The 25743-nt window shown below is 40.2% G+C and overlaps 1 protein-coding gene across 2 annotated transcripts; it reads left to right on the plus strand.

Moving 5' to 3' along the window:
- The first annotated feature begins 222 nt into the window (after positions 1-222).
- Positions 223-24922, plus strand: LOC145478161 (lysyl oxidase homolog 3A-like). Of its 2 annotated transcripts, none has more exons than XM_081456089.1 (12): positions 223-385; positions 2702-2935; positions 7159-7360; positions 10643-10984; positions 11515-11709; positions 12560-12700; positions 18796-19105; positions 19636-19765; positions 20599-20762; positions 21448-21771; positions 23458-23639; positions 24611-24922. In XM_081456089.1, the coding sequence occupies exons 2-11, from the start codon at positions 2712-2714 to the stop codon at positions 23637-23639; spliced, it is 2214 nt and encodes a 737-aa protein (XP_081312215.1). In that variant the 5' UTR covers positions 223-385; positions 2702-2711; the 3' UTR covers positions 24611-24922. The 2 variants fall into 2 exon arrangements, with proteins under 2 accessions (XP_081312215.1, XP_081312214.1); XM_081456088.1 differs by lacking the exon at positions 223-385 and adding an exon at positions 2448-2589.
- The last annotated feature ends 821 nt before the right edge of the window (positions 24923-25743 follow it).

Genomic DNA, 25743 nt, shown 5'->3' on the forward strand with positions numbered 1-25743 from the left:
GTAAATTTTCAAATTTGCCAAAAAACCGAAAAAGGAAAAATTCAATGCCCAGCTCCAGTCTCTTTCTGAATTCTGTACTTCACAAAGCGATCAATTTTTAAATAGTTTCTTATTCAATTTTCCCGGGAAAATATCTGTTTCCAATGCGGTCCGCATCATCGATATGAATTTGGGGAAAATAGTGGTAAACGCTTACGGTTGGCAAGGGAGAACATAATTTACAACAAATACGTCTTAAAAATAATTGGCCGGCGGCAAAGAAGATCAGTCGTCACAAAACCAGTTTATCTGATCTTCTACATGAAACGCTCTAGATGAGTATTTTGAACGATGAAAATTGACTGACGGCACGCTCACCGGAAGCGAAGACAGACACTTCAGTAAGGTAATTTTTTTTTGTTGTTTTTGGAATGAAATAGGTTGGTTTATATTCTCTCAAGTCTGTCATTAGTGGTTAACGAAGACAGAGAGCTCGTTATGGACTGAAAATAAAATCTCCTGATTAACCTCAAGATAAACAAGGTTAGTGATTATCCAAATTTTCACTGAAAGCCATTCGCCTTGAGATAACCTTTTTGAATAAATAGGAACGTACTACAGAATATGTTTGCTGCCTAACTTTCTCGGTGTTCTCGTTATCCGAACAGTAGATGAAAACGTTTGTCAGTCGCATGTCCTGAATCGCGGTATTTTAATCATTAAGGCGCATTTTGATCATCTTGCAAGCGAGATCACGGTAAATGAGACAGGTACAAGACATGGACTGAACATTATACTGCCGCCAGGGCATTCATCGCTCTCTTGAGCCGAACCGAAGCTCAGAGGACATTCTCCACATCCCAGTTCTCTTCCAATTCTTTATGTTCCCAGCTATTTACTGTTTGTTTTAGCCTTTAACCTATGCTCGATTTGAAAGAGCTTTGCTCTGCTGGTCTCTTTCTTATAACTGCCACATAATTTACATTTCATGATCACGCGAAAATTAAATTATCCAACACCTGGTTTTTTCGACAAAAATAGCCTTAGCAGGCAGGAGGTCTCATAATCCGCGCGCGGCAGTCAATGCTCATGAATAACTTTTCACAACCCCCCGTTTTCCCGGTAGTCTTCCTTAAGCTTGGCCTTCCGAAGCTACATAACTTGCACGAATCATTGCCTAGTCAGCACTAGTTCGGGATACCAGGTTAGGGCCTGGACGCACTGGGCAAATTTTTGTTTATTTTGCGAAAAAATCTGTCATCAATTCCCTGAGACAAGTGCGTCCGGTGATTTTTAGATCTACTAAATTTTGTCAAGGCTTACCAAACTTCAAAGACGCCGTCGTCGTGCCTCGGAGCAGGACAAATTTTTGTCAGGCGTGAAATCTGACAGATTTGTCAATTTACACGTCATGATTTGAAGGAAAATGTCAATTAAGAAAATTTGATCTCTATTTTTAGTCGGAGTATTTCACTCCGAAGCCCGCCAAAATTAAATTTATATTTGCGCGGCAATCAAACGATAAACATGGAAGATTCGTACCTCGGTATGCTCCATGACGATCCGTTCGCACAGTACAACTATTACGGTTCCCAAGTCTACGTTAACGTTCCAGCTGCATCTCCAGGACCAAGCTCTGCTCAATTTGTACATCCGTGTGTCCACCCGAGTCAGCCGAGTACAAGTACAAGTGCAAGTTTCACGACTACATGTAATCAAATTGAAAGCAGCCAAGCTGAGGATTCAAGAGCAGACGAGAGCAGAAAAAGGGGCAAAGGTTCAAAGAAGCAAGCTCGTTTGAGCCAGAGGAAGAGCGGTGATTGTGATTGACACTTGTGGTTAACAAATATTTTGCTGTAATTCAGTGCGCCCACGCTTGACAAATTAAAAATTTGGCAGAGACAAATTTTGTCGAGATTTTTGGAAGGGCCAAGCAAATTTTGTCAGTCCAGTGCGTCCGGACCCTTAGCGACCTTTGCGTAATTGCATTTCAATTGTTCTGTCACCGCAGAATATTACTCGGGTCTATTAAGAATGAAAAACGTCCTTGGATTTGGGGATTTGGACAAACCGCTACAAACCATTTTGACTCAAAGCTTTCGACATCGAATAAAGTGGGGTTTTGCGACCTGTAAAGTGGATTTTCATGACCTGTTCGTGTCGTTGTCTTACCCTGGAATTCCGTCTATCCTTTGCATTTCACAAAGTAAATAAACCAAATAAATTAGTTCCAGATCGTACAATGATCGCAATGAGTAAATATTCTGCGCAGTTTTCTCAGGCAAGTTGCTTCACAACGACTGACGAATTGCACGACTGCCTTGAAAGATCTTGAAAAACAGCGACTTAACTGTTTAACTGTGCTTATCTAAAGACTGTCTGTTATCTCGATGACTGGAGATTTAGAGCAATAGGGCTGTGTTCACGCTGTTAATATGTTATTTTTTGCGCTCAGCTGATCTCGGAGTACCTCCTGAGGAGAGACGTGTATCTGATTTCATTTTGGGGCACGACGGTGATCTGTCACGATTAGAGCCAGCAAAGAGAAACCTTTCTTAGGGTTTTTCTTTCGCTGTGCAACACTGCGACCCCAAACTCCGTTTTCACTTCGTAGGTCGAAGCTCTTGAAACTTCCTTGATTATCGCTTTGTCTTCACTTCACTTAGACGTAAAATAACACACTTGTCAACCCGCCAGTCATTTGTATTCTGTCGTGTTGTAGTGAGCTCAACATGGCGTTTTTATGTCGCGTTCTTCTGGTTCTGCTGTTAGCCGGCGTCGTCAGCGGATTTACTGGAATACGTCTGAGAGGAGGCAAACATCGTCATGAAGGCAGAGTTGAAGTGGAACACAACGGAGAATGGAAAGCAGTTTGTGATCACGGATGGGACAAGAAAGCGGCGAAAGTTGTGTGTCGAATGCTCGGATTTCCAGACATGTTGCGCTACACCAAAGGGTAAGTATAACTCGGTTGCTACATAACACTTGAAAAACTTTTAGGCTTGTTTATCTGACTCGATATTTCTAGCCTGTAGTTTAAGTAAAAACCAGTATTAATTTAGGAGGTTAAAGCAAAAGGGAATTCTGCAAGGAGCCGAGCGCAAATCTACCAATGCTTCACATTTGCTGTTCACAGCTTCATAAGGTGAAAAAATTTTCATTATTAAAAGCAAGACTATACGACTCGGATTTCAATAGTAAGCTTTTACCAAGAGTAAAAACAGTTCGTGTCCATTTTTTTCCAAACTTACATCCTATAAACCTCCAATTTGTTTTTCAATTGTTCTTTCGGGTAACGAAACGTCAAGTTATATTGTTATGCAATAAAGTTATTTTACGTGACGACCAGACGTCCATCACGCTGAGTAAAGGACTCCTTCTGGCCTTAATGGGGTACAGAACTGGTTTGGTAGGAAACATTGTATATTGAAGGTCATTTTTATTTTAGCCCCAAAACAAAGACAAAATAGCTTAAGCACATGTCTGGCCTTTAGCACCCTGCGGGCAGTTGCTAACGCCGATAGTAGGAGAAACCAGCTGCTCGTAGGCTTTGGGTGTCAAAGGCGTTTCTCGAGCGCTTTCCGGTCTCGGTCAAAGGCTTAATTTGATGGTCCACAAGAAAGTGGAAGGACCAATTCTTCTTTCATCGTGCTGTTTGGAGAATTTCGTGAAACAATTGAAAATGATCAAACTATTAATTTAAACTTCCGAGTGTGTATTTAAGAAACAATGACTGTTATTGTTGCTTACAGTCAACATTTTTGCGGGTGCGCCAACTTTGTTCTAGGCTGCCAACCCCACTCCCAATTTCTAGCCACAATTTAAAAGCCTTGTCCATCACCCCGGGTGGGAATTATAAATTATAGAGTTGGAAATTGAGTTCGAGTTAGATTTCGATTTATGAAGTCTTTCGACCTTTTTATTTAAGACCACGAGTAGTCCTCGGTTGTTGTTGATTTTTTTTTTTTGTTAGTCGGTAGAGCGTGACGCGAATGAAAGCGCGAGAGGGAAATGGTAGATCCTCACAAACAGCTCGTACTGTATGGAGTTCCATCCCCGCCAAAAATCAGAGTTGATCACAACATTCAACTTGACAGTCTAACAATTAACTTGGCAAACATCAACATCATATTTCACTCCTCAACTTTGTACTTTGTATCACAATCATTGAAACTTTAAACATCAACTTTCAAAGTGACAGTTCAACGTTCAACTTTATCCATCAACATTCATGTTAACATGTCAACAATGATCTTGACACTTGGGCTGTCAGCAAAAGATGAAGTTTGAATCTCCAAGTCGAATGTTGAGTCACCAAAGGCGCACCAATCCCGCCAAAATTCAACTTGAGAATTCGACTTTCAAGTTGATAATTCAACATGAATTGTTATGTGTCAATATCCGTGTTTAGCAATGAGCATTGCTATTGCTGATGACGCAAATATGTTCACCATGACGTAATGTTCTCTCTCTTCCTCCCTTGAGAAAGTACCCTGGTTGTGGCTGGTCACGTGTCTGCTAGATTTTTCCAGATTCCAGAAAAATGATTGGAGGAAGGGGCAGGACAGTTAAAATTTGTCTCCACTGAGCTCACCTCCTGAGCCCAGTATGGAGTGGAATTTGTAACCTCGGCCGAACTCACAACGAAGGCATTGACACATTCGATATTGGGGTTCAATGCATCAAAGTTCGGCTTAAAGGTTAGCCCTGCATTTGGCTGAATTTTCCCATCGATAGCTGGACGGTCTTTGGAATTTGTGGTGGTGAAAATAATTGACAAAGAACTTGGAAATGACGACCACAACAATAAATGAACCGCGCGGTGAATTTCATTTCATTTTTCATTCGGCAAAATCACAACGTAGGTATTTACTCATTCGCTTAGAGTTAAATACGTTGTTTGTTCGCCCACAAAGGTAGTTTTGAATTTCATTGAATTACTCCCATCGACAGTTTGGCGGTCATTCCATTCTCTTGCGGCGAAAACAAATTACGAAGAACTTGACATCAACAGCATTAACGACTGAGTGCTGAACACCAATAACTTGATTAAGCAGCTTATATTTTTCGATCGAAAAAATCACAACGGAGACGTTGATGCCTTCGTGTAGAGTTTGATATTTCCAGTGTATGGCCAAGAGACTAGCTTTGAATTTGATTGAATTTATCCAATCGACAGTTTGACGGTCATTCGGTTCTCTTGTTGTGAGAAATTTTATGAAGAACTTGACAACAGCGACATCGGTCGCGCGTTCGCAAAATCCAATGGCTTTCGTTTTAAAACTGTTTTTAGCGGTAAGTCCAATTTTCGGCCAAGAAACTAGCTTCTCATTTAGCTGAATGCATCCCGTCGATAATTTGACGGTTACTTAATTCTTTTGCTGTGAAAAACTGATTAAACTGATCCGAAGCAGGTTGTTGACGGTTTTTAAAAAAGCACTGAAAAATAAGCAAAGTTCCCTCTCAATTAGCATCTCATACTCATAGAAGCTCAGATCATAGCGACGAAGCATTGGTCAGGGAGGATCTCTGACAAACAACTTGCTTCACTTTCAAAATAAACAACGTCTGTATAGCAGCGCAAACATTTACCTCCCTAGACAGTGTTGACTAAATTTAAGTTGAGGACCCACCCTCTGTGTGGCTTTGATTGGCATACTTAGACACGTGACCAATCGCAACCAGGGTACTTTCTCGAGGGAGGAAGAGAGAGAACATTACATCATGGTGAACATATTTGCGTCATCAGCAATAGCAATGTTCATTGCTAAACACGGATATTGACACATAACAATTCATGTTGAATTATCAACTTGAAAGTCGAATTCCCAAGTTGAATTTTGGCGGGATTGGTGCGCCTTTGGTGACTCAACATTCGACTTGGAGATTCAAACTTCATCTTTTGCTGACAGCCCAAGTGTCAAGATCATTGTTGACATGTTAACATGAATGTTGATGGATAAAGTTGAACGTTGAACTGTCACTTTGAAAGTTGATGTTTAAAGTTTCAATGATTGTGATACAAAGTACAAAGTTGAGGAGTGAAATATGATGTTGATGTTTGCCAAGTTAATTGTTAGACTGTCAAGTTGAATGTTGTGATCAACTTTGACTTTTGGCGGGGATGGAACTTCATAGTACTGAGCCAATCAGCATTCAGCAAGCGGGAAAACTTTGTGGTCCTGATTGAGCTCGGGTCACTTTCCTCTGCACTGGATACCGAAACCATATCAGGTCGTTAAAAAAAAGAAAAATGTAAAATAATTTTTGCCCCTCTTTAAATTTGGCGCCAAAACTGGGTCGTTCTCGGTCAACAACCCTCTCACCACTTGTAACCAGGTAGCATAACAGTTGTGTTATTCTGAAAAAAATATCTTCTTCCTGGTTGAATTAACGCCAGTTAAGTATTAGAAGAGGCAAGAATAACTTAATCATGTGCTTTATTTTTGTTACTTACGAAGAATAAAACTACTATCATGCCTTTTCGATAGGACTGAGGCTCGACTCGAAGTCCAATTCTAACTCCAACACAATTGCCAACCCGAAGTTACTGGATTCCTAACCCTGGATGACTCCTGGTATAAGGATAGTCAGTAAAGCTTAGGCGTGGAGACGTATCTAGGCGAGCGAGAGGATTTTGATCTGCCGAGTGCAATATTAGTTTAAAGAATATGCGTAAACGATTGCAGGAACAGGCATGTGAATGCAAGCGAGGCTAGAGGTGACCTTACTTTGATACAGACCCCTTTGCTTTTCTCATTTAAATGCCAGTTAGTTAGCATAAGAACAACTTGATTTACACACACAGCAGTGAGGTCTTTATCAAACCAAGGTCACCTGCAGCCTCACTGAGCAGACAACTGTAAAATGGTCTATTGTCTTAAGAAACAACCTATTTGTTTGTTCTTTTGAGCAAAATCGTAGTCGAAATCAGTAAACGAATTCCTGGTCATAAGCCTTATTCGAGTTTATTTACTGACGGAAAAACTGACCAAGAAACGCACGAAATTGCCATATCGCCCACGCATACCCGAGCACGCATATCCCTGGCTACCTAAACTGGGCAAGAGACGAGTTGCCAGATCAGGAGGACCTCGTGTCTCTAAACAGTTAGTACTTGTTAACAGACAGTGACGTGCTACACAACTTAAGTACTTTGTTATTGTTGTGCTCTTAAAGGGCAGGAGCGTTCGGTCCCGGAACTAACGACTTCTGGTTGGATGACGTCAAATGTACTGGAGATGAGAGATCTATCGCGCTGTGCTCACACAGGGAATGGGGACGACACAACTGCCGTGAATTCAACCAAGCTGGAGTTGTCTGCAAGCTGCATTTAAAAGATAAGATAACCAAGCCTGAGCCCGCGAAACCTAAGGATGAGGTGATGGGCCTTTTGTGTCACGCGACTATCTGGTCACGCTAGAATGTCAAACATAAGTAATAGGGTAATGGTTTGCAGTGGTTGTGTTTGTTGTTTTGCACTAGAAAGGAACTAAGCGTTTTGTTGAATAAGTAGTGATCTTTTCACGTGCAAAGCTAAGCTTTCATTGATTACCTGTTCCTCCAGGTTTCCAATTCAATCCAAGTTTATTTTGTCGAATTAACACTTCGACCTATGGCAAGGTATGGTTGGAAATTTATATAAACTGCAACAGTAATGGTCACCTGGTTACCAATGAATAGTCACCAAGTCGAGTCTTATTGAAAAGATGCTCACTATTGAAGTAACAGTCCAGAAAACGACTAATGATAATATTTCGCTCCCCAAAGAGCGAGATTTTAACTACCCTCATCAGGAGCCATAATCGGAGACGGAGACCGTAAGTCTCGGGATTCGCGCGCATCTATGACATGGGACAATTTTTCTATTTTTAGAACAAATTGCGCCGTCCTGACGTCATATATCCGCGCGGATCCACGCACATGTCGGGGGCTCTCGCGTGGATGCTGTCACGCTGCGTGATCAAATGGTGAGAGTTGAGAGACCTTGAGAGATCATCTGGCGTATTTTTCACAGCGATGGCAGGGAATAAGGCAGCGAATACGAACCAGGGTGCTTACATGTAGTTTTATGCTCTGAGCTAACTGAAAAGGTGGGTTTTCCAGGGTCGAAAACAAGACTTCAATCTCGCGCTGGGAATGAATAATAAGATCTGCTCGCGCTAGTTGTAAGCTTACGCATAAGTTTTTGAGCTTGTTCTGACTTAAGAATATAGCAAGAAAACTCTCTACTCTGGTATCGAGTTAATTTGTGAGTTTCTCAGACAATGGTTAATCATAACCAAAACCTGTTTTGATGGTTTCTTATTGTTTCTGCTTGTTTGGTGAGTTTGCAAAAGTTTTTGAAAGGAAAGTCTGACGCGTACAATTAGCTCATTTGCATAGTGCAGCTCGAGCACTTTCAAGTCCGAGTCGGTGTTTTCAGTTGTCAACAAATCTTGACAAAGATTTCTTCGTTATCTTTTGTGCTGAGATGCTTCAACAAATTTCACGAACGCAAAAAAGGCTACTAACATCATGTGTGTTTCTTCAACATAAGCATAGTGAAGTTTTACACAGCGAAAATGAAAATAGACAACGAGTTTTGGTAACTCGATCAACAAAATCGAAATCGTTATTCGAAGTTGATTAAAGGAAGCGTCATCGTAACTTTGCTGATTATTGCTGCTTTATTCACATATTTTCAGCTTAGCTTTTAAAGTGCCTATGAAGTAAAAAATAATTGATGCTTATTTGAAAGGCTTTTCAAAGTAAAGAAGAATGGCATTTTTGTTTTTGGAATATCTTTTTTCGTTTTAGAGATATTTACGTTTTTGTAAGGAAAGTGATGACATCATAGGTGGCTCCACTAAAACAGCTCAACACTCGAGCAGACGTCGTGCCATTGCCATGACAACAGTTACACCGCTAGTTCTGTTTTAATTAAGACTAAAATTCCCAGATTTTATCTTAAACAGGGATCATCCACTCCGACCAATCTAATGGGGAGAGTTAAGACAATATGGGAACCATGTGTGTTCCGAGCAATACTCTCTTTCCCACTTTAAAAGATTGCAAATGGGGATGTTTGGTTTTTCACAGAACGAGACTGGAGCCAAGAGTGTTGCCATGGCAACAACATAGTAGGTGTCATTCTGTTTCTTTTGTGATGTACATTTCTGGTGCCAAGTTTGGAGAACACTGCTTTAATATTTCTAGAGTTATTCTCGATTGAGTGTTGTGCTGTTTTAGAGGAACCATCTTTCCTCATTTGCATGATACAAAAACGTGAGTATCTCTAAAACAAAAAAAGATATTCCAAAAAGGAAAATGCCATTCTTCTTTACTTTGAAAAGCCTTTCAAATAAGCAGGAATTATTTTTTACTTCATAGGCACTTTAAGATGTTCTCAAACATTTATCAATCTTAAACATATTTAAAAACTATAGAGTTATTGTTTGAGTTCGATGTATGCTTTCACACGAAAGTGCGGCGGAAGTACAATTTGTCTTGTTTACTGACTGTACAAAACACGCATCGGCGGGCGCTCTCATTCATCGACAACCGAGAATTTACTGGATTTTTACACGAATAAAACTGAGCAGTATCTATGGACGTAAAGTTATTGGGCCTTGATGAAACATCAAGCGTTGCTTACAATTCAAGCGAAACTCAAACTAGCAATTATTTTGTTTACTTTTCGGTCGCGATAGACTGGCAAATTCCTCGCAAGCGTGTGGCAAAAGGAGCTCGGAAACTATGAAGTCCTGAAGCTCTGCTATATCTAAATATATCCAGCTAGTTTTTTGCTGTGTAATGGAAAAGCTGTTAATCTTCAACATATGTGAAATTTAAAGTGGAGTAAAGTACAGCTCATGTAAAAGAAGCATCCGTCGGAACACAACTTGGTCAGCGATACATATAAGCTTACAGCGGAACATACCTAAATTCGACACTGTCTTACTTCACTCAAACTGGAGCAGCTTACGACGAAAATACTTAAGCAAAATTCCTACAGACGTAAACGCGTTGGGTTGTGGGCCAACTGAAAAACATGAAAAATTTCGGGAATTTCGGACGCCATTTCCCCCGCGCGACATCCGCAAAAATCCTCGCAGCATGTACGTGCGTGTGCCGCAGGCGATGGCGCAATTTGTTCCATATCATGGGGACAACCCCAATACTAGAAATGGCGCGCGCTTACGATCTCCGTCCCCGATTATGGCTCCTGCCCTCATTTATAGTTACTTGTTTCCAAAGAATCGAGAGTCAATACATACCTTACTATTAGATGCAACTTTAGCTTGACTATAAACCAAATTCCAGTTGGTCACTGCGTTCCAGGTTCTAACCCTTTTCAACTTCTGATCAAGCTGATCGACGTTTAGTTATCTTCATAACATCGGTAACTTGTGACTGATGAGAATGAGAAAAACCATCAACGAGGAAATATTGTCACGATATTTCACCGAATTCTCAAAACTTACATTAAACGAATGTTTGGCAACAAGTAGAGAGAATTTATATTTCAGAACGGAATGAAAGAGCTGAACAAGCGTTGTTTGGCCGTGCCTTAGCCACGACTAACAGTCGAAACTTCGTCTGTACTACATGGTGCTGGATGTACGCAACAACAACAGTTGACTGCTTGCTTTACTCCACTAATCTTTAGTTTGCATTGCAGCTTTTGAAGATGAAAGTGAGATTATTAGGCCCGGTTGTCGACGACTACATATCTGAAGGTATCGTTCAAGTGGAGCATGAGGGAAAGTGGGGTTACATTTGTCCTTCAAAGTGGAGAAGGGCGAACACTTACGTGTTGTGCGGTCAGCTTGGATTCCCGAATGACGCTGAGTCTTATGCAGTGGAAGTTCAGGATGTGGAGCCCGTCTATTGGCTGGACCATGTGACGTGTGAAGGATGGGAGTCATCGATCGTGTCATGTGACCATTCCGCGTTGGGCGTTAGTGAGTGCAAGGGTGGACAGGCTCTCAGGATCAAATGCGTTCCAAAAAGGAGCGATAAGGTCAGTTTAGATCGGTCACTCGCTACCATTTACATAGGAGTACAAGCTTTGTACTATGTAAATACGTGAGCAAGTGTTATCCGGGTGTCATCCGGGTGTCATCCGAGTTCGACGAATGGCACCATTCTCCCCAAGCAACTTAACAACTTAGCAACTTTGGTATATTACGATTTCCAATGGAAAGGACAGAAGTAAATAAGCTTTCTGGAATATATAGGAGATGGAGTGAAGAGATTTAATTTGAACTGCTGGAAAGTATCCCGGTAACAGCCCTCTGAGCCGGCGGGTACGCAGCGACTTCATCATTTTGGAAGATATCTTTTCTCTCTTTCCGCCATCAAATCTTGGTATTCGTAGACGTTAAGTTCATTAATAGTTTTGTTTGTTTTGAATAATATACGGGCCAATTGAAAGGTCTCAGAGGAAATGCCCTACAAATTTACTCTTTTCTTTGTTCAACGACGATTTAAAAATACAGAAGAGTTCATCTTCAACGCCTATCACTAAATTTTTGGTGAATTTTTTTCAAGCCTTTGGAGATACGTCTTCGCAGTGGAGCTCAGATGTCAGAGGGGCGCGTGGAAATAAAATTTCATGACTCTTGGGGCACAATATGCGACGATCACTGGACTCTGAGAGAAGCAAATGTTGTCTGCAGGTCCATGGGATTTGGGACAGCGGCAGGAGCAACAAGGGCTGCGTATTTCGGCAAAGGCGTTGGAAAGGTAAGTAACATTAATAGGCCATTTCCGAATTACCTTTAGCGTCTTTCCCAAAGCGAGTCTTGGTGCCCATCCTTTCATATGAAAATGAGATTTCATCCACGTGCAAATTAAACTCATTTTCATATGAATGGCTGTGGACCAGGCCTCGCTTTGATAGAGAGGCTTAAGGTAACTCGGAAGTGGGCTTGGTTAAAATCATGACCACGGCTATGATTATCTCAATGGCAAGAAGGATGTTTTTATTGTTATCAGGCACAGTACCGGTTAATACTTCGATTGTCTACTGTTTGTGAAGCGATTGCATACCACAAACTGGGTCAGTTGCGTTATTTGAGTTAGGCACATGAAAGTCTGCTTGAAACTGCCATCGTTTGATCTAGACAATGGGAATGGGAATGGCTACATACTCACCTAGTTGTAGATGGACTCTAGAGCGTTCAATAGTTAATCGCTCATTTGTCTAGCAATTATTTTGCGGATGGTGAGTTACGGTCTTGGAGAGTAGAAAGGGTTAATGGAATGTAGGGGCATGAAAATGGTTGGGCTCAGGTTCTCGACTTTTGCTGTGTCGATCATATTAACATTAAAAATTGGCGCAGCAAGTTTTAAAACGAAGCCAAAAATCTCTGATCCAAATGCCGTAAAAGAGAAACCAAGCAATTTTATTTTAGCGTTAGAATACTCAGTTATAATCGAGTTAAATTGTATCACTTATAGGAGCCAAAACTAACATGCGCTGGTTGAAATTTATTGAAATGGTGTTAGCATTTGTATCTTATATGTAAGGGCTAACTTTAGGTAATGTAAAGGCGAGGGCTTTTTAAGCACGGCGCGGTGTGTTGTTTACCAGGTCCTGCTGGACGAGGTTCGCTGCAAAGGAAACGAGAAGAATATCATTCACTGCTATCACCGCGGCTGGTACAGAACAAACTGCAACCATTATGAAGACGCTGGCGTTAAATGTCACACACCGCAACTTCAAGGTCACGAGGTACACATATTCTCAAGCGTGTAGTAGAATCCTGAAACTGAAGAACTAAATTTCTTTCTAAATGATATGTACTCGATGAAAAGGGCTTTATCTTTGCGCTCTTTTTGTCTGCGTTTTGATTTTTACTGAGTGAAATTAAGGAAACGATTCTGGTGAATACAGTTAATTTTCTTTTATCAACCTTGTAAGTGTGGAACAGTAATAGATCTTTTTTCTTTTATGATCTGTCACAGTGTAGTTTTCTAGGTGAGCTGGCTGGCTCCTTCCTTCCCACAAATAACAGATTGCAGTAGTTATCGATTGATTTCAGTAAAGACATTTGCCGCCCTTGGCTGTTGCAAGTCTGTTTAGGAAGGAAGTATTTCTCTGAGGGTGGCACAGTGCGAAATTTTTTGGCCATTGAGGCAACGCATGATTCGCAAAGAAGTCTTCCCCGTCGTCGCTTGAAATATTGCAAATTGCTCTCAAAGCTCTAAGCGGTGAGTTCACAGTTGTCGAACGTGCTCGATCGAAGTTTATTTCGGTGTCTTCCGAATCGAAACCTAACTCTGACTCCAGTGACGTAAAAGAAATGATTCTGAAACAAAACTTGGACGTTTTAGGTCCAAAATATTTTGGAACGATTAGTTTTGTTTTCCATTTTCTCGAGCAAATACAGAGAGCTGACTGAGGCGCTATTGTGTTTGGTTCCTGGGTAGACGTCCACGGCACGAAAAATTGGATTTACTCTAAATTTGATCCTGATCAAAGTCGAAGTCAAATATGATCATAGCTTTGATCCAAACTTTGACGCGCGTCAAATGTGTGTCAAAAATGTCATGGCTTTGCCGATACATTTGATCCATGACAAAGAGGAGGGCAAATTTGATCTTAACTTTGACTCCACCTTTGACCCACGTAAAAGGGGGAATCAAATATCTTATGGATTTGCCATACATTTGATCCCTGCCAAAGGCGAGGTCAAACATGTCAATAACTTTGACTACAGTTTTGACGCGCGTTAAAGGCGTTCAAAGACACCACGGCTTTGCATACCTTTGATCTCTTATGTCAAAGGCGTTCAAAGGCGGCATGGCTTTGTACAACTTTGATCCTACGTCATGTCATGTCAAAGGCGAGGTCAAATATGGCCATATCTTGCGACTCCGCTTTTAACCCCCTAATAACCTGCGTTTTCGTATTTTTTGCTGTTTTAACCATAAAATGAAAGCTTGCTTTTTTGTCAATGTGTATTTTTTTAATAAAAAAGTTTTCACTTGACCTGGAGGTGGCACAAGGAAACAACTCGAAAACAGCGGGAAAACGCGGCTGCCAGCGGCTTCCCGCATTTTTCTGGCCAATCGGAATAAAGGTCAACGAAGTCGGCTGTGAGGAAAGCAGACATTTTTCTTCATGTGGCTTCATTATGGCGGCTTTGGTGAAATTTTCGTTGTGTTTTGGACCAGGAAAAGGTAAGTCTCTAAATTTCGTTCATTTGTTTTCAATGTTCAGAGAATAACGGAGTTTAAAAAGTAAATTAAACGCAGCAATGGCTACATAAAGAGCTGTGAATTGTGTATATTTATGGCAGGGCAGATCCTCGGCAGTGAAAACAATTTGGTCGAAGGTTAATTGCACTTGACTGAATCACAGTTGATCGGCAAAGCTCTTCGTTAAGAAAGACCAAACTTTATTTTCAATTCACATATACTTATTTACAAACGTTGACAAAGATTTTTTTTTTTTTCTCACTCAGTCAAGTCTTGTGCATTAAATTGAAGTGTCTGTCATAGCATAGATTTTAGCATGATCAGTGCTTGAAATAAACGTAACTTAATAATTAAGCTTAAACTTAACTCTATTTACGTATAAATGGTTGTGCACAATGCCTCTGGTAATTTCTGAGCTTAAACAATTCCCTTGAAAGAAAGCTCATGTAAATATAAAGGAAATTTGCATTGAAGGAAAAACTCAGTCAGCCATGCATGACAATCCATCACGACCTGACTTAATTATCATATTCATTATACCATTAAAAGAGTTGTTGACTCTGAAAATTTAATCTATGGATAAGTTTCTGCTTTTGTCTCTAGTTACCATTCTATTGAAAAAAAGCTCTGTTTGTTGCCACAGTTGAAATTATGATGATGTTTGTTCATTAATGTTGATAAATGACTTCACTGGGTTGAATTTAACAAATTGCATGTGGTTTAGTGTGGTCTGTACTCTTATCGACAATGATACGCACCATCACAGTGGTCAAAGTGTTGTGGACTCACGAAGCGCAGCTGAGTGAGTCCACAACAAATTTTGACCACTGAGATAGCGAGATCAGTAGCAATTGTAGTAAAAATATGTTTTGATATTTGTTGTATCAGGCTTATGGATCAGTCATTTGGAACTCCACTATCTCCTGCCCAACCATCCCCCCCCGCCCCACCCCGAACCTGCCAGGCATTTGACATTTTGAACTGTCTCCTGGGCTAAGAATGGTGTCATACCAGGTGATCAAATGCACCTACCCTGTGACATTTGCAAAACTGAGTAATAGAAATGTAGATTGAGTGTCAACCGAGGTGTCAATGGAGTGTTGATTGAGTATCGATCGGGTGTTGATAGAGAGTCGATTTAGAGGATCGATCAAGGGTATCAATTGACACTCGACCATGGATGCCTTTAGTACACATAATCCAGCTTATCTGTTAGTAGGTGAAATTGTTACAATGTTTGATAAAAAATCAAACTTGCCATTAGTAGCAAGTTAAAAAGCTGACCCCATAATAATATTATTATGCGACCTCTCTGGACAATACCAGTAGTTTTAGAGTTTCATGTCTTGGTCTTTTGAGCAGTAGACAATTAAATGCCAATAAATATGTGACTAGTGGAAATTTGCTTATGAATGTTGTTTTTATCCTTCAGCTAGCCACTCTAGAAGAACTGAAGAAATTAACAGAATAAATTCTGGGAGAGGATACAATATACAACTCTGTAGCTCATAGTCAACTCAGATGCAGTTAAATCATGCAATGCTCCAAAGTGTGCAAACATCAGAACATTTTGGTAAGTAAAAGGCTGGAATATTCATTTGTTATTTCTATAAGTTGTAGCATAGACCATCTTATAATTTCTTCAGTCACAACTTTTAATATCTTTTTCCAGTAAAGAAAGGATATAAATAGATTTTGAAAACCTGGCTATAGCTTATTAATGTTATTTTAATTGATCATTTTTATTACAGTCTCACTCTGTGAAAAAAAAAGTTGTTTCTTTTTGGTTCATTTAAGGGCAAAGTAAGGAAATGTTGTCTTTCTTAAGGGACAAATACATCAACTGGCTCACCTGGATGAAAATTAAGTAATTAAAATGTTATTGAAAACATGCAAGGGGTGGGAATCTTTTTGGTAAATGAATCAAAGTTGCAGAATGTTGCAAACCAGTCTCAGGAAATGTTGGTTTTTGACTGGTAAAAGCTGAGTTTTGAATCTAAATTTTGAGTGGTTGTCTGCAATATCGACTGTTTTGGTTTGGCCATCAGGTTTCCAAACCAAATTTTTCCAAGCAAAATTAATAATATGGTTAATTCATAACTATTGATGGGATCAGTAGAGAATTTAAGGCGTAGAGGATTTGATAATAACTTAGTAAAAGTAAATTGACAAAGACATTTATTTGCGTTTACTCAATTGAAAATTTTGTTGGCAAATTTGACTGGATAATAGCCATTTCTCTCTATGAGATGCGGCTGCACTGGGAATCATAGTGGTTGTATTTATCATCTTGGACTGGATTTTTGTTTCAATGAATGAGCCATGCGATTCCATGCAGGCATGTCTCATGTTAAATTATTTAATTTCAGGAATTTTTTTCAGTGGAAAAAAGTGTACAAGTAGTTGCTAACTGTTTACTAATCAAATGTGCAATTATTTTGATATGTTTATATGGTCCTTTTCACATATGATCTACAATGAAAATAAGGAAAAAGATTACACTACTGAACATGAAGAGATCTGCGGAAATTACACAGGAACAGCAATATTCCCAAAGGTGTGTGTATTCCTCATTTCTTGTCACAGTTTATGTCAGATTTGTTGATTTTTAGATTGCTATTCTGCAACCATAAAAGATCTTTGTTGTAAGAGGTCTGTAAGATGTCTTTAAGAGACAGGCAGACAGATGGACTGGTAAACTGGCTCTAGGCTTTTTGTTTATTTGTGCCAAGCTGTACACTTTTAAAATGACCCCAAGTCTTTGTTCTCTTATGAAATTCTAGCTGGGGATAACCCTTGTTCAGCTGGTGAAATTAGCTTGTTAAACTGGCTCTTAATGACATACCTGTGTGACCAAATCTCTGAGTAGAGTGGAGAGAAATACAAAAAAAAGGCTACTATTGACAGAAGCACAAACTATTCGGAGGAGGAGTAATGATCTGATTGGTCACGTTTTATTAATGTGATATTAGCAAAAACTATAGGCAAACTTTAAGGAATAGAATGCCAAGATTCACCCTTAATATTCATTTCCAACGTTTTTGTCTGTTTGCTTCTGTTTAGACAAATGCGGACAAGCAGTGGTCGACAGGATGGACTTATCCAGTGAAGATGCATTGATTAATTTCGTCAACACCTTAGACTTTGTCAAAATGTGTCTTCCCTAGAAATCATGGGTATTTAGTTGGCATTGACCCCCAACAAGGCAGTTTAACCACTTTGATGAGAAAGAAGTGGAAAACACTGTGTTCCATTCCACTTATAATGCAAGAATGAGCAAGTGCAAGAAGCAGAAAAGGAGAACTGCCAAAACATAAGGAGTTCCATGCAACGGACTGTACGTGCCATCTGGAAAGGACGCTTATACACTAGTTGACTTTTGTGCGAAGTTTGCTATATCTTTCCCAAAATTTTGCGGTTGTCTTCCCTATTGTCTAGTCTGGTCTAGTAAATTTAAGGAACTGAGAATTTAGCCATAGTACTTCAATGTTAGATAAATGCACTTTGTACCATGGAAGATTTGTTGACTGTTGTTTTCACGATAGACAGAACAATGTTTTCCTTATGATCAGTCTCATTACGTGTAGTTTGAAACCAAGCCTGTAACGTGGCTTTTTGAAACCTGAAACCCAAAACATTTATGTAAGGTACTTGAAGGTATTTACTCTTGATAAAAACGGGGAAAAAAATTGAAACTGAGATGAAATTGAACATATTTATTTTCTTAAAATTAGGCGCAATGATCTTTCCGGGCCGCTTTTCCGTTAACATTTGTCAATAGTTTGGTACAAAATAACCTTATTAAAGCTGATATATTCTTCAAAACTTGTCAGACATAAATCAAGAGTACGGATCTAATTGCATCTTTCGTATGCGGAGCTACAAAGCTAGTGTAGCAAGCAGAAAAAAGCGTATACGATGTGAATCGCGCGAAACGTGATCAACGGTCGCGCAGCGCGAAAGAGGAGCGCGAGCGAGAAGTTCGGGCGAGACGCGCGAGCGCGGAACGCGCAGAGTACCTTTGACAAACCTTTGGCCTACGTCACAGGCATCTTCGACCACGTCTTTAGCAAACCTTTGACTCGAATCGCAGACAAATTTGATTACACTTTTGACCCGCCTTTGACAGTGCGCAAAGGCGTATCAAAGGATCACCTTTAACCCTAAAAACACAGGCGTTCAAAGGTGAGTAAAAACGGCCTTTCACGCCTTTGATTTGGTGGTAAAGGTTTATTCACAGATGATCTTTGATTCGCGTCACAGATCGTCAAAAGCGTGCAAAGGCGACCTTTACAAAACCTTTAACAACACATTTGACGCGCGGTAAAGGCGATTTTTCGTGCCGTGGTCATCAGCAACCGCCGCCCCAGACTCCCGGAAACGCGGTCGTGTAACACTTGACGCGCGACTTTGAAAGGGCATAGAAAATCGAGGATTCAACCAAATTCAAAAAATTTTTCGCCAAAATGCTTCGAATAACAAGTGGACTTGTTTTAGCGGAAAAAAATTTTTGGGGTTAGGTGCACTTTCACAGAACGAAATGATCATAGAAGCTTCGAGTTGTTCCTCATTGATATTCAAAGAGAGACGTTTAAGAGCTCAAATATAAATGCAATTTTTAAACAGATTCGGCTCCATGGCGGTGGAAGCCCTTTCGAGGGCCGGGTGGAAGTCTTCCACGACGGCAAATGGGGATCCGTTTGTGCTGATGGATGGGGCATAGAGGAAGCCATGACAGTTTGTCGACAGCTGAATCTCGGCTATGCCAGCCAGGCTGTTACCAAAAACAACCTGTTTGGCGGAACAGCTCTTGGAATGATCATGTCTGGGGTTAAATGCCGGGTAGATGAGATCTCTATTTACAGATGTCAGCATGACGACTGGAAAAACACCACGTGCAGCAAAGAGGACCTAGCGGGAGTTATTTGTGTTGATGGTGAGCCGTAGAAATGTAGTATGGGTACACATCTTAACAATCTAATTTAAGTCATGGGAGTCGAACTCTTGCGAAAATTTTCTATAGTGACGATGCAACCCTAACATCTCTACTCTCATGTTAGGTCATGTTAGATCTTGGGCCTCCTGTACCTTCTCAGTTTCTTGTTTTATATTTATTACACCTTAATTATCACTGTCGTCTAAACGGCCGGAATTTGTAATGCTATGAATCGGCAAGGTTGTAAACAGTTTTAGTTTCCCTAAAGAACAACAGGTTAGCCAACAAGACGTCTCACTGCGAAGTCAGCCGGTGGGGAATCGTATCGTTCTGTGTGCACTAAAACCTTTCCGAAACAAAATACAGTAATTTTCGGATGCTAAATGTGAGTTTCTGTCTCCGTGTTGCTATTAGTTTGAATTTTGTTGGGTGCACCCGAATAAGCCAAGAAGCAATCGCGCGACCGAGTGACGGTGGCTGCTCACTGCATTCCCTTGATTGTTTGTTGTTTTCTTTGTTGGTGTACGTAGCTCTACCAGATATAGTGCCTGACGTGGAACTGCTCCGGGATGACATGAAAATGCAGCTTATTCCGTTGGAATACCTTAGGTGTCCTTTAGAGGAGAAATGTCTCTCAGCTAGTGCAGACTTCCTCATCAGGTATTACTCATGGAACGATTTAATCGTGATCATATGACTTATTGTATGACTGAGAAAATTAAGCACGCGCGTTAATTTGCACTGCAGTGCTAATTCAAAATTGACTTCAGATTTGCCTGCTCTCGACCAATCACAAGGAAGTATTTTTCTCAGTCATGTAATAAATTTTGAAATTATTTTAAATAGAAATCAAAGTAACCAATTATATCTCGAAGTTTGAACGTCAAGACTTTGGTGAGGTTTTTAACCTGATTTACGTACGTGGAGAAAATATAATCTGTACTTGATGTGAAGTATTTATGAATTGAAATAATTCATATTTTAATCTGTACTTATTGGCTAGAACTTGCTAAACATGCATCTTGAAGGCATCAAATGTACTTAAGATGACGTAACTGATCTTAATTGCGTTGCAATCTTGGTTATGAAAGAGGAGTTTCCAACTTTCTTAATATTTTGCTCGCCACAAGACCAATGATGGCGGTTGACAGAATTCCACAGCGTTAAAGGTATGTAAACCCGACACCAACAGTGAGACCCTCTTAGAAGTTCTCGAGATACGGGATATTTTGGGAAAAAATTAACGGAATATTTCAACAAATATATCATTCCCTGGATAGCGAGTGTGAAAATTGTTAATTGTTGCAATTGTTGCAATTGTTAATTGTTCCAACTAACGAGATACGGGATACGGGATACTAAGGCCAAAAATGGACGGGACGTGGGATACTCAGACCCCCTCTGCTGAGACCCAACAATTTGTTTCGTTTTTTTTCTTCGAATCTTTGTAAACACTTGCTAAGCTTCCTTCAAACCTTTCTCTTTAATTTCAGAGATGCAAGGTATTACCAGCGGCGACTGTTAAGGTTTAGCGTCAAAATTCAAAATGAAGGACTGGCGGACTTCAGACCGAATATACCCAAGTCAAATTGGCAATGGCATAAATGTCACAAGCACTATCATTCTATGGAGACGTTCTCTTCTTATGATCTCATCAGTAAGTTTCAACTGCATAATACAACAGTGGTCCAATTTAGCCTCTCTCTTCAATCAGAATTGTACGTCCTTTAAGCCCCTCCCCTCAATAACGCAACGTACACTACCTTAAAGGACCCTATTCAACCTCCTCCATTTTCAATGCCATCGAAATTATTGATATGGTATCGTGAAACGAGATCTTATTGCTTTGCTGTAAGTTGTGTTACTGAAAGTATGTTAATTACTTTTAGTAGTTTTACAGTGCATTTGTGATTTCCTTCGTTTCGACATGCTCCGAATAAAATATAATAGCCAAACTCTCGCATGTAAACAAAAACAAAAGTGTGGTTGACTATGGTCCTTAAAAGGGAACATGACAGACAGAGGGCCAAAATTGAATTAGCTGAGCTGGGGGATCGAACGAACCAGGTCCGAGGTCCGAGTTCCGAGGTCCAGTACGGACCGAACCAGGTCCGAGGTCTATACATGTTCTCTTGGTATTTGTTCCGAGCAAGCTCTATTATTTCTATGATTTTTATTTATTTGCTCCGAGCACGCTTGGTCAAAAGAAGGTTAAAAGAAGGTGGTATACAAAATATGTTTTAAGCTAGTTTTTAAGACTTGAGTCTTCATGAACCATTTGGATTTCGATTTAGCTGAAGATTTAGGAGTCGAAAAGTTCTTTACTTTTTTTCCATTCTTAGCCCAAGACAAGGGGGAAAAGGTTGCCAAGGGACACAAAGCCAGCTTCTGTTTAGAGGACACCAAGTGTGATCCTGGATTTGACAAGCGATTCAACTGCTCTGTTAAAGGAGGGCAGGGCATTTCTCCCGGTTGTTACGATATTTACAACTGGAGGATTGACTGCCAGTGGGTGGATTGTACTGACTTTCCGCACGGTTCGTTTTACCTGCGAGTGCATCTGAACCCTGGAAACCAAGTGGCTGAATCCGATTTCAGAAACAACGTTGCCAAGTGCAAGATTCATGACTACGGCAACTTTGTGATCTGTGACAAGTGTTGGATTGGTAAGATAATATCCGTTTTTGGTAAATTCTATTTGCACACTTATATTATGCAAATGCTGCAATCTGATTTGCTGAGTGATCGTGCACTATCAGCCATTAGTATCACCCAACTAGTAGACTAATGCAAATCCTGCATTTTGATTGGCTACGCTACTGGAGGACTATTAGTAATAGTCCTCGAGTAGCGAAATTGGCGCAATCGAGCGTGACGCTTTCTTTCGTTTTATTCCCAAATAACTATTTCTTCAACTTGCATTTGCTAACTTTGTTATTGTCTTTTCTGTCCGACTAGTTGGGTGATACTAAAACAATTAGACCCTCGCCCTCAAGGGCCACGGGTCAATAACCCATTCGGCTTCGCCTCATGGGCTATTGACCCGTAGCCCTTGCGGGCCACAGGTCTAATTGTTAATTATAATCCATCAAATCTTTTCGCTCGCGCGCGATTGTTCTAAATGCGTCACGTGACAGAATATTCCCCAGCTGAAACTGGGGAATATCCGAAGTATTCCTCAATTTTCAAAACTGCGCGTGTAGCGAAAAATATTTGAGGGATAATAAACACAATAGCCTCCATTTGACTTTGAAAATATGCTCGGATATTTGTCCTCGAACATTATCTGTTCTTCAAAGCTCGCAGTTTTCCTCGAGCTACGCTCTCGCAAAACGGTTTGCTTCTCGGAACAGATAATGTCCGCGGACAAATATCCTAGCACATTTTCGCGTCAAATGGAGGTTATTGTTTATTTAGGGTGCAGTGGTTGGAAGTCGTTTACGAAATGGCGACGTTTAATAATAATAATAATAATAATAATAATAATAATAGACTTGTATAGCGCTAGAACTATACAAACATACTCAAAAGCGCTTTACATTAAGTTAAAATAAATGAATAAATGGAAATCACTAAACTTTAAAACTATTACAACAACTATGCTAAACTTTAAAACTATTTCCACAAGTCAAAAGCTTTCTTAAAAAGAAATAGATAATTAAATTCCTTAGACAAATAGATAATTAAATTCCTGAGAAGACTAGAGGAAGGACATTAACAGTTTCATGACAGTTTCCTCACCTCTTAGAAATCTCGAGCTCAAAATCTAATTGTTAATTATCATCTATCAAGTATTTGTTCTCGCGAGCGATTGGTTTAAACACGTCACGTGACGCAGCCAAAACTGGGGAATATCCCAAGATATAACTTGAGTGATATTTTCAAGTTTTTGAACTGTGTGTTTTACGCTCGAACGTTTGGCTGACTGCAGTGACTGACTGACTGACTGCAGTGACTGACTGACTGACTGCAGTGACTGACTGCAGTGACTGACTGACTGACTGACTGACTGAATGAATGAATGAATGAATGAATGAATGACTGACTGACTGACTGACTGACTGACTGAATGACTGGCTGACTGGTTGACTGGCTGACTGGTTGGCTGACTGAATGCCTGCCTGCCTGCCTGCCTGACTGCCTAACTGACTGACTGCAGTGACTGACTAAATGATTGCCTGACTGATGACTGACTGACTGACTGACTGACTGTAGTGACTGACTGAATGACTGCCTGACTGACTGGCTGGTGTCTAGTTGGCTGTCTAGCTCGCTGACTGACTGGCTAACTGGTTAGCTGGCTGGCTGACTACAGTGACTGACTGCAACTGATTTCCTTTTTTGTTTCTTAGAGGAGTGCGATAGCGGAGTGGACACACATGGCGGCAATTCTGCCGGAAATTGCTGCGTATTTCCATTTGTCTATAATGGCAAACACTATCACGACTGTACCATGGATGGCTACGCGAAGAAGTGGTGTTCCACGACTTACGATTTCAAGACGGGTGGCAAATGGGGACTGTGCTATGACTAGGTTAGTTTTTCTGATCGCGTTGATTTAACACTCCGTAATAATATTTACTCCATTTTGCGATAATATGCAACTATATAAAACTGGTTTACGATTACAATGCAGTAAATATCGAAGAAACTAAACTATAAAGTTAAACGTAATAAACAAAAGACATGGTTTCAGAGGCGGATCCAAGGGAGAGGTTGAGCGGGTTGCAACCCCGCTCCCCTTCCCTTTAAGCTGCATGTTTTTGTTATTTGTTTGACTCACCATAAAAATAATAGAATGAAACAGTTTTATACGTGGTTTGTTTCACTTCCACAAATAGAGCTGACTGTTAAGTTAGGAAAAGATAACGTACGTTTAGCGACTCCATTATTATATTTATGGTTTTCTAGTTGATAAACGGGAAACTCTAGATTTTATGTCACGCCTTCTCTAACGTTTTTGAAGTGTCAGGAATGCTCGAAATGATGTTGAAAAGGAAAAAATCTAGACCCCACTGGAAGCTCCAAGCCGATGGCGTGTACAACGTCCCCTCCCCCCTTTCAGGAATTCCTGGATCCGCCCCTGGGTTTACATCGTTTACAATAACTAAGTGAACTTTATGCTTTTTTACTTCCGGGTTGAAGAGAAAGTTAGATTGACCCCTGTTAAACAAGTCTATGTTCAATATACCACACTGTACTGAATTTTTAGCGTTTTTGACGATTAGAAACGCATTGCGCTATAAAAACACTCAAGTGGTGGTCGCCTCTTAAAGTTTAACTGTTTATAATGCTTGCAACCTTATAGCCAAGAACAATCCCTGGTTTTCACAAATCACTTTTACTATTACAACGCTTCTTATAATCTCTTACTTATCAATATTTGTAATGACTTATAAACAACTTTTCTATAGATTGTTTTTCAATAACGACCAAACAATAAAGTTTTAAAATATGCTTTAACTAAATACAACTTGTAATTTGCTTCTTTATTCTTTATTCTAGGTCGTCTGCTAGGAAGTGGATTTTTTACACCAACCAAATCTTTGTTAATAGCCTCTCACGCAAATCCGCTTTTTAGTCATTAAAGAAACTCTTCAAGGTATTCGCAAATCAGTGGTCGCGTTCTGACAGTTCTAAATTCAAACTTAATCACACCTTGCTTTCCATCAAACTGTGTATTTTCCAGTTAATCTATTTATTTTAAGGGGTTGTTAGCCAATGACTAGATAAAGAGCTTTTAAACCGTTTATGGGATTTCATTTCTTTAGTTAGCGTTTCCTTGTCCAGAACTATTAAAATGCGCTGCAATATTTTGATCATGAACAGTCGATTTCATTGTTATCTTTATATTACTTACAACAAAAGCACTCGATCTTGTTTGGCTGAGAGCAGCACAATCTATTGATACGACATAGTACTCTGCAGCGCGGAGAACCATTCCCATAGCCTTGCAACCCTGATAGCCAAGCTCTGGCCGATTCCCTACTCTCGGGATAGAGGTTCCCCCCACCCCGTTCTTGTGACTGAGAAGACTGTTGCTAATCGTTCACCCCACTCTATACAGCGTCCTTGATTCAATTACTACACAGGCTTCTCAGTCCTGTGAGAACGAAACCATTACATGTAGAACGTTCCAGAATGGTCCTCAAGGTGTGGGGTATAAATGCCATTTCCCAGCCAAATTTTCATTTCCTACCCTTATTTTTGTTTCTCAAATTATTCCAAGTCCCAGTGGTGACATTTTACAGGAATCCCCATGCATTGAAAATCGGGGCTCAAACGCGCCATATATGCAGTGAATGCTGCTAGTCAGAATGGTTTTCACTTGACCGTGGCGAAGGTAACTCACTTTATCATTGACAAACACTGAGCGAGCCGTAAAGGCAGTGCTTTGGTTTCTCTGAAGAGTTTGTTTTAAAGATTTTACTGCAAGTTCTGCAAACTATTAGCGTGCGCATGTGTGGTGGTAAACTCAATCGACCAGGGGTCAGACATCTTCCCCTGAGCTACCTGAATTACGCTCTAGATTCTAACACAACGAATAAAAAGGGAGACCGGAACCACCGCAGATTTACGGCGGTGACAGAGTACATAGCTAAATCCCATGACATGTCATAGATTTAAGAAAGAAGACG

Source organism: Orbicella franksi, chromosome 2, assembly GCF_964199315.1.
Source record: "Orbicella franksi chromosome 2, jaOrbFran1.1, whole genome shotgun sequence".
NCBI lineage: Eukaryota > Metazoa > Cnidaria > Anthozoa > Scleractinia > Merulinidae > Orbicella > Orbicella franksi.